A 9472-nucleotide genomic window follows, 5' to 3' on the forward strand; every position below is an offset into this window, starting at 1 on the left:
TTTCCGGGCAAAATTTCCATTCAAGGCACCCTTGCTCCTACACGGATTAACCGATACGAATGAAAGTCCATAGGTACATAGTACTCAATGAGTACTACAACGTTGCTTCAGGAGATATTGACCTATCTCGGCTAGGTCAGGGGTCAAAGGTCAATGAGTGCATTTTTCGGGCAAAATGACCATTCAAAGCCCCCTTGCTCCTACACGGGTTAACCGATACGAACGAAAGTTCATAGGTACATAGTACACAATGGGTACTACATCTTTGCTTCAGGACATATTGACCTATCTCGGCTAAGTCAGGGGTCAAAGGTCAATGAGTGCATTGTTCGGGCAAAATGACCATCCAAAGCCCCCTTGCTCATACATGGGTTAACCGATTCAATTGCAATTTCGTAAGTACTTAGAAGGAGATTAACTCAGATCAGGAGTCAAAGGTCATCGGATGCTCGGCGACCCATGGCCGCCTACCGGCTTGTTCATTTGTTAGTTTGTTTGTCCGGGTGATATCTCAGCCATGCTTTGAGCTAAGAAGCTGAAATATCGGGACAAAAGTGAAGATGTGCTTTGGCGTTATGGTAATTTATTTTGATTAATCAATTAATTGATTAATTACTTAATTATTATCGATTTATTAATTATTGTTTATTTTATTTCTCATCCTGGCAATATCTCAGGCACCTTTTGAGCTCGGAAGCTCATATTTGGATACGAGAGTGAACAAGTGATTTGGCGAGGAAGAATATCTTCGATTTATTGATTAATCAAGTAATTACTTAGTTTTCAAAAAGTTACAGATTCGGATGAAACAGTGGTGGTTTAGGTATACTATTAGCCAATAGATTAATAAATTATTTATTTTACAATTATTACTGATGTATTTTAATTAATTATCTAATGAATCAATTAATCGATCGATTATTGTACACTGCTCGCTCCCAATTCTGACTCCATGTGCTGCAAGGTGGCTTCACTGGGCGCTGAAGGTGCTTCAGTGAAGTCGCGTGCTGGACGATTGTTATTTATTTATTGGGCATGGGGTCGGTGTACTTTGTACCGCTACTTGTTTGATACCATTTTAAAAATAAATGACTGGCATAAATCCCTATTATATGAAATTCTTCCACACACATCCTCCAGCAACCACATCATATTCTTTCTTGCTCATTGGCGTACTGGTATCTTTGATCTTTAAACTTATATAACAGCTTGGTGATGGCTTCGTGGTTAAAGTGGCTGGTTTTCGACCAAAGGGTCTTGAGTTGGAGCACCTGCTTGCTATTGAATTCATACCGGGTGGTGTTAACTCAGCCTATCATCCTTTCGAGGACAGTGGAATGAGAACCAGTGTACTGGGGTAACAAGTAAAAAAGACATAAGATGTCAAAGCCTCCATTGTTTTGGGGATTTTGCTTTATGGAGTTAAAGGGCTGGCCCATATTTATGTACAACTAAAATGGCTGCCAGTCTATCACTCGGCCCTCTTTGATCAGATCGCAAAATACAGTGCGGGACACATATTCCATCATGTACTGAGCTTGTGCCAAGTTTGAACAAAATCAGACCATGTAGGTCTGAGAAATGGTTGGCGACACATTTATGGAAGAAAATTGCCACATGTCGGTCATCTTGGATCTGATTTCGAAAAAAACATGACATTCATTTGTAAGCCATAATTCGTTATCTGCATGCCAAGTTTGAACAACATTGGTAAAAGCATGTCCGAGAAATGGTTGAGGACGTGTTCAACATCAGGGTTATTTTTGCAACTAAAATGGCCGCCAGTCGGCAATCTTGAATCTCATTTCGAAAAAAATTGACGTGCTTATGTAAACCATCATTCATTATCTGTCTGCAAAGTTTAAACAACATCGATAAAAGCATGTCTGATAAATGGTTGAGGATGGGATCAACATTGGGGTTTTTTTTAACAACTAAGATGGCCGCCAGTCGGCCATTTTGGATCTGATGTTGAAAGAAAATCATGTGCATGTTTGCCATCATGTGTTGTCCGTGCGAAGTACAAATAAAATCAGTCCATGCATGTCCGAGATGTGGTTGCGAACCCTCGCATGCCCGCATTAATTCATGCGAAAATCGAGACCAAATCCAGAAGCTTCCGTTTCGGACAAAGTCCAACGGGGACAAAGTATCCATTTTGTTGTTGTGTAGAGATGAAATGGACTGTGGAAAATGGATCACAAATCAGTGGGGACTGCTTGGCTTAAGTAAATCTAAACAAACACTGTTTAAATATATATATATATATATATATATATATATATATATATATATATATATATATATATATATATATATATATATATATATATATATATATATATATATATATATATATATATATAAGCATTGATAGCCCCAAATGTGCTCAGAGAGTTGTGCTCTTCACAGAGAGTTGTGTTCTTCACAGAGAGTTGTGCTCAGACGCTACGCACTACCATGGAAAGATATATTGCTGATCCTGATGTACCATACTCTTCCAGGGTGTCGATGATGCCGAAACAGCTTCTTGGCAAGGGTTATACTGGGTGGTTTGCCATTGCTTTTCCAGCATTTGTTGGGGCAGGAATTTGTAAATTGTTAGTGGTGCCGGTGATAACTCGCATACTCTTTATGAATGACACCATGGGATCTTTAACGTCCACAAACTAATACTGGCAGACTGGACGCCAAGTTCTAACATCCATCTGAGGGACGGCACACTCAGTGATAAATCACCCTACCTGTAAAACACCAGGATGGCAGTTTTCAGCTGGGCAGAGATTCAAACCCAGGTTAAACAGCTCATTGTTTGTAACTTTTTGGCATCGTGCCAGCACATTGTTGCTGTACAATCAAAGTAAAATTATTGAACAGTAACATTCGGTCAAAGGTCCATTCAAATTGATCAAAATACCTTTCAGGCAAAGGTCCATTGAACCCTGTTAAACCAACCGCAGGAACGCTTTTCAGCTAAATATTGTTCTTTATAAATTTGATTTTATGTGATGAAATTACTGAGGGAGCTATTCATGTAATCAACATTCATCTTCTTTTTTGTTCACCCTCAATGTGATTGCTGTTTAAAAGTCCCAAAATTACAAACATAAACTTTTAATTAACTCGTCGGTTTATCTGAGGGTATTTCAAGATTGCCCGTTTGTTGCCAAATCTGAATCAATGTGCCATTGATGCCAAGTGGTGTGTTTATCTCCCATATTTTATAATTTCCAATTGACCCCTTTTTTCTAATTTGTGTTGAAACACTCTGATCTCTATTAACTTATTTTTACTGCACAGGATTTATATTGATGCTCTTCCCTGAAATAAATAAAAAAATATGAAAATAGGATCACTGGACCTGTAGCTTATCTGGGCCCTGGCCTAATTTTGTGACCCAAATTTGGTAGCATTCTTACTGGTGTGTCTGCAGAAGAAGATTTTTGAAGGAATTTACTAAGTCAGCCATTTTGACACACCTCCGGTCACGTGATCCCATTGACTTCCACAATATAATTGACATCCCTACCCGAGCCAAATGTTGCAACCCAGATTTGGTGGCATTCTGATTGGTGGGTCTGAAGAGGAAGATATTGGAAATAATTTGCGTGACTGCCATTTTGACACACTTATGGTCATGTGATCAGCATGGACTCTGCAATTTAACATCAGGACCCTATCCTAATTTTGAAAACCGAAATTTGGTAGCATTCTGACTGGTGTGTCTGTAGAAGAAGATTTTTGAAGGAATTTACTCTCAGCCATTTTGACACACCTCTGGTCATGTGATTGGCATGCCTGCCGCAATTTCACATCCCTACCCTGGCCTAATGTTGCAACCCAAATTTTTTTGACATCTAAATGGTGGGGCTGGAGAAGAAGATTTTTGAAGAAATTTACTATGTCAGCCATTTTGATCTACTTCAAGTCATGTGAGAGGAACAAGCTTTGCAATTCCTATTAACAGTCACGAGAGGAATGTTGCTGCCAAATTTCAGCTTGGATTGGCCCAGCGGTTTGGTTAGAGAAGTCGAAAAAGTAGATGGATGGACAGACAGTGCACAATGACAATAACTTATCTGGAATGTAAATTCCAGATAAGCTAAAAATGACATCGTCATCGAAGTTCCATCTGGAGGTCCTCAAGGACTTATCCAGGGTTACTTGCACACAATATCGACAGACCAACATTATATCACAAGTAAGATTTTCACTTATTTTCCTGTTTGCAGCACAAAGAGGATCCACTTCATTTTTGTTGGCTACTGAAAAAAGTGACTCGCAGTGGGAAGAACTGTTCTTTGGAGGAGTTTCTGGAAACAGAACGATTTTCAAGAAGGTTTATATCACACAATGAATGGCTCTTCGGTCAAGGTTTTCTAAGTTCCGGAGGACTTAATATCTTTCTGGTAAAAGGACAATTTTATCGTTTATCTTTTTACTCTTGGGAAATTATTGACAAAGAATTCAGGAGGATGTTGAAGGAATTACATAATTGGAGTTTGTTTTATGTGCACAGGAGATGCTGTCCCTGCTGAATCTCCAGCCAGGAGAGAAGGTTTTGGACGTAGGCTGTGGGACTGGTGGTGCAGCATTTTACATGGCTGAGGTAATGTTACCCTGCTATTTGTGAATGAACAACTTTTTATTTCTCTGTGTGAAATGTATAAACAACTTTTGTTTGCAGTTTTTAAAGCATTTTGTACATTTATTTTGGATGAGTGAAGAAATATGATTTATACCACAAGGTCGCTGCTTGTACAAGCTGTTTGTTTTGAATGCTCCTGCCCCAGGTCTCAAATTGTGTGTTCGTGTGTGTGTGTGTGTGTGTGTGTGTGTGTGTGTGTGTGTGTGTGTGTGTGTGTGTGTGTGTGTGTGTGTGTGTGTGTGTGTGTGTGTGTGTGTGTGTCAAAATATATAAATATATATATACATATATACATAGCTTTCTTATTGCGGAATGGTGTCCTCCAGAGAATGTGGAATGGTGTCCTCCCAGGGTGGGCTCAAATTATCCACCTTCATTTTGTTAAGGGGTCATGATTCATGGACCAAGCAATGAAGGTTTTTTTTCTCAAAGTTTTGTGCCGAGAACTCTCTTCAGGATGTCACTTAGCCCCAGAGAGCTTCCAACTGTTTGTTTGTCATCATATTACCAGGGAGGGTTTTTCACTCACCTCGAACATACTTCCAGGCAGCTTATGAGAAAGGGCATCATGAGGCCATCCGTCCGTCCGTCCGTCCGTCTCCCCGTCCGTCCATCCATCCTTCTATCGACAAGTACTTGCAACGTCTTCTTTGAAACTACACATCAGATTTCAATGAAACTTTACCACCACCTTCATCACCCGTGATGTACCAAACTTTATTCATGGCATTAAAAAACATGGGATCTGAGGGTGTCTATGGAGGGAGTTTACGGTGGTGTTGGGGGTGGGGGGGTGGGGTGTTTCCCCCAAAAGAGGTATTTGCTATCTTTTCAGAAACTGCACACACACAATTCCGATGAAACTTGCTCATCACCTTCAAAGATTGTTCACACCAATTATAAAAAAATCTGTGTCGAGGAGGTTCTACTGCGGTAGGAGGGTTGCCCCCCAAAATATGTATTTGCTTTTTTCTCAGAAGCTACCTCACAATTTGGATGAAACTTGACCACCATCTTCACCACCCGAGATGTACTAAAGTTTGTTCACGACATTACAAAAAAATTGTGGTGTATGGGCTTCTATGAGTGGTGCCCCCCAAAATATTGTTGCAATTCTACAAAACCGCATGCCTCGGGAGCAATGCCACCCAACATACAGTGATCCCCAGGCAGTTATTTTGCCCGTCTTCGCGCAGTTAGACCTTCCACTCATGTTTAGTGGGTTAACGGGACGAAGTGTGTTGCGGGGTCTCATAGCTCGGTCTATTGACTATATCTCTATCTTCTATTCTGATTTCTATTCCAAACCTTTCCTTTTAGCCATGGTTCAAATCAAGCAAACAAGCACACACACCATGCAAAATGCGATTGAATGAGCGCACTACGATGCCTCCCGTGGCTTGGAACCAAGAGAAGCACAATAGATACTGTACAGCACACGCATCGCGCATCGCGCATCATTATTTCATTCAAATAATCGCGTCAATTTCTAACCGGCATATCACCTTGCTCACCCCTCGCTAACCACACCCTCACCACTTCCCTGCAAAAGCTTACCGCACATGGGGAAAATATTCCCGCACCCACTCGTACCTCTGCATCGCTACAATATATAACTATACGGAGGAGTACTGCACACTCAGACTGTCTTCGGACCGTGCGAAGCAGGGCCGAGCAACGGATGTTAATAGCTCAACCACATCTCAACAGGGATGGCCTAGGTGAGCACGCGGGATTGATACAACCCTCATCCAGTTACAAGAACATGGCAAGACGGGCGGCAAGGAGGGGTCATGGGAAGGGCGATCCGGGAGTTTAGTACGGGGCCCCGGTGTGCATTTTGGCTCATGAGAGGGGGCCCGTGGGTGGCGGGTGTGCAATGTTATTCGGCAGTCAGACTGCACTCAGAGCATGTTCGGGGCCAGGGTACCGGCTCATACCCTATGGTGAGTCAGGAGCTCCAGGCCGTGTTTAGTCGGATGGGCAAATGAGACCATTTCCGGTCGTAGGAGCCTGGCAGTGCGTGGCTATGGCCGCTGTTGCCCAATAGAAAAGTGGGATTCAGGTCACAGCACATCGCTTTCGGGTCGTCACCCCACCCTTCACCCAGGTCTTATAAAGGGTGGAGCACAGAGCCGCTCGCTCTCTGCTTCGCTCTCTTCTTCTCTGCTCCTCTCAGCTCAGTGTTGGGTGCTCCTCGTTGCCTCTACCCTTCACTGGCTCTCCATTCGTGGTTGGTGTGCGACGTTCTCCTTAAGGACTAGTGTGGAGCGAACGTTGTCACGAGCCCCGACAGAGTGACTAAACTGGAGATAACGCACAAACTCTCGAGGTGGGAATGCTCAAGCAGAGCGTCCCACAGAGGTACACGCAACACTAACAGACCTATGTACAACTCGGTTAAGGAACTTTCATCTCACACATCTTCTCTCCTCTTTCTATTTCCTCCCCTCCATCCCCTCCCCTTTGGACGCATAATAGATCATCATTACTGACTCACAATCCCATTTTCCACTGGCATGACACTGCACCCCCCCATGTTGCACCACACTACACCTCCCACTCCCACACCTTAGACACTAGTATTCCTCCCTGCGACCTTTCCCAAAGCATACTGGGTTGCCTTGTTCTGCCAACCGCGCCAGGTATCGAGGCCGTTTATCCTCATCTGATGTCTTTCTTTCTCGACTATATCTAATCTTTCTCTGGTTTGTGTGCATGTGTTCGTGTGTGTGTATGTGATGGTGCCTGTCGTAGCTTAAATTAAGATTGTAGAAGTGATAATGGGATAAGTCTGCTCTGTGTCTGCTTTTGTAAATTACTTGCCTTGTGCCGCACTCCACAAATTCCTTGCCGTCCTCTGCTGTACATACGAATAAACCCAAATTACTGTGCCACATAACTTTCGTCACATGATTGTAAATATATGCTTCATTTCTGTCTTTTGCTTAATTTGTCCAGCATGGTTCATATTATTATTACAGCTTGGCAGGGACATTATTCCCCAAAAATCTATTTTCAAGCCAGTATGTACTTGGCAGTTATGCTCGGCTGCATCTGCTCCGGTAAGGTGATCTGGTTTGAACAAGACGTACCAAGGGCGTGTCCCCAGGTAATTAAACCACATGACTTTTAGTGTTACATTAAACCACGAGGTCCAGCATGTTTTGTATTCCAGCTTAGACAGGACATTATTCCCAACAATCTATTTTCTTGCTAGTACGTACTTGGCAGTTACGCTCGGCTGCATCTTCTCTGGTAAGGTGATCTGGTTTGAGAACCAGATGTACCAAGGGCGTGTCCCCCAGTAATTAAACCCAGTGACTTTTAGGTAAACAGTATCAGACGGAGGACCCTAAGTCACCTGGTCAAGTTATTTGTGTTCACAGTCGATTAGTGACCCGCTGCGTCACAAAGTTATTCATGTGCGATGGCCTGCGATTCTGGAGAGTCTGCTGGGAACCCAAGGTAGGTTCCCCCCTTGTGGTCTTCTTGTCCCCGACCCTGGGTCCGCAACAACATGTATTCGCTTTCTTTTCTGAAACCACACACAATTTCGATGAAACTTGACCACTATCTTCACCACCCGTGATGCACCAAAGTTGGTTCATGGCATTAAAAAAAAATCTATGGGTATTTTCTTTCTTCCCCGTTACATATTTTGTGGGTTATCCATGCCTAAGAGTAGTTCCCTGATTTTCTTGTCCAGCCGCTACCAGGTAAGCACCCAGAGCTATTGTCCCTATGTTTACTATCTCTGTGAGGTTCTTAATCATAATTCCTGTTGCTCCAACTATCACTGAAACAACTTTGGCATTTTTCATTTTCCAGGATCTTTCCACTTCATTCTTGAGGCCTTGGTATTTGGTCATTTTCTTGATTCTTGCATCGTTTAGTCCAAAATCACTGCCATTAACACCTCAAATAGCAATGCCTTCTTCTCTTTTTTGTACCTAAGTATGATATCTGGATGCATCACTTTGTTTTCGATGTTCAGGCTCGAGGGGATCATGAGGTCGTACGTGAGCAGTCGGTACATACATGTGTTTAGTGATTGCTTTTGGCTCGTGTTCTCACGAATCTTCTGCAACTGGGATGGCAAAGTTTTTGCAGATGTGCCAGTGGATTACTTTACAAACTCTGTTGTGTCGTTGTGTGTGTGTGTGTGTGTGTGTGTGTGTGTGTGTGTGTGTGTGTGTGTGTGTGTGTGTGTGTGTGTGTGTGTGTGTGTGTGTGTGTGTGTGTGTGTGTGTGTGTGTGTGTGTGTGTGTGTGTGTGTGTGTGTGTGTGTGTGTGTGTGTGTGTGTGTGTGTTCAGTCATTAAGCATAATATATAATTCTCTTTACTAACCCCATCTCTCTCTCTCTCTCTCTCTCTCTCTCTCTCTCTCTCTCTCTCTCTCTCTCTCTCTCTCTCTCTCTCTCTCTCTCTCTCTCTCTCTCTCTCTCTCTCTCTCTCTCTCTCTCTCTCTCTCTCTCTCTCTCTCTCTCTCTCTCTCTCTCTCTCTCTCTCTCTCTCTCTCTCTCTCTCTCCTTCTCTCTCCTTCTCTCCTTCTCTCCTTCTCTCCTTCTCTCCTTCTCTCCTTCTCTCCTTCTCTCCTTCTCTCCTTCTCTCCTTCTCTCCTTCTCTCCTTCTCTCCTTCTCTCCTTCTCTCCTTCTCTCCTTCTCTCCTTCTCTCCTTCTCTCCTTCTCTCTCTCTCTCCTTCTCTCTCTCTCTTTCTCTCTCTCTTTCTCTCTCTCTTTCTCTCTCTCTTTTTCTCTTTCTCTCTCTCTTTCTCTCTCTTTCTCTCTCTTTCTCTCTCTTTCTCTCTCTTTCTCTCTCT

General features: G+C 42.9%; 1 protein-coding gene across 2 annotated transcripts in view; it reads left to right on the forward strand.

Moving 5' to 3' along the window:
- The window catches only part of LOC147022703 (uncharacterized), a 156279-nt gene that overhangs the window by 82436 nt on the left and 64371 nt on the right, over window positions 1-9472 (forward strand). For both annotated transcript variants that reach the window (XM_085887484.1, XM_085887485.1), the window contains exons 7-8: window positions 4233-4409; window positions 4520-4609. In XM_085887484.1, the coding sequence (XP_085743610.1) occupies window positions 4233-4409; window positions 4520-4609 (267 nt within the window). The remainder of the gene's footprint in view (window positions 1-4232; window positions 4410-4519; window positions 4610-9472) is intronic.

Source organism: Eptatretus burgeri, chromosome 7 (assembly GCF_056783735.1).
Source record: "Eptatretus burgeri isolate ZD-2024b chromosome 7, Ebu_testis_v1, whole genome shotgun sequence".
Lineage (NCBI taxonomy): Eukaryota > Metazoa > Chordata > Myxini > Myxiniformes > Myxinidae > Eptatretus > Eptatretus burgeri.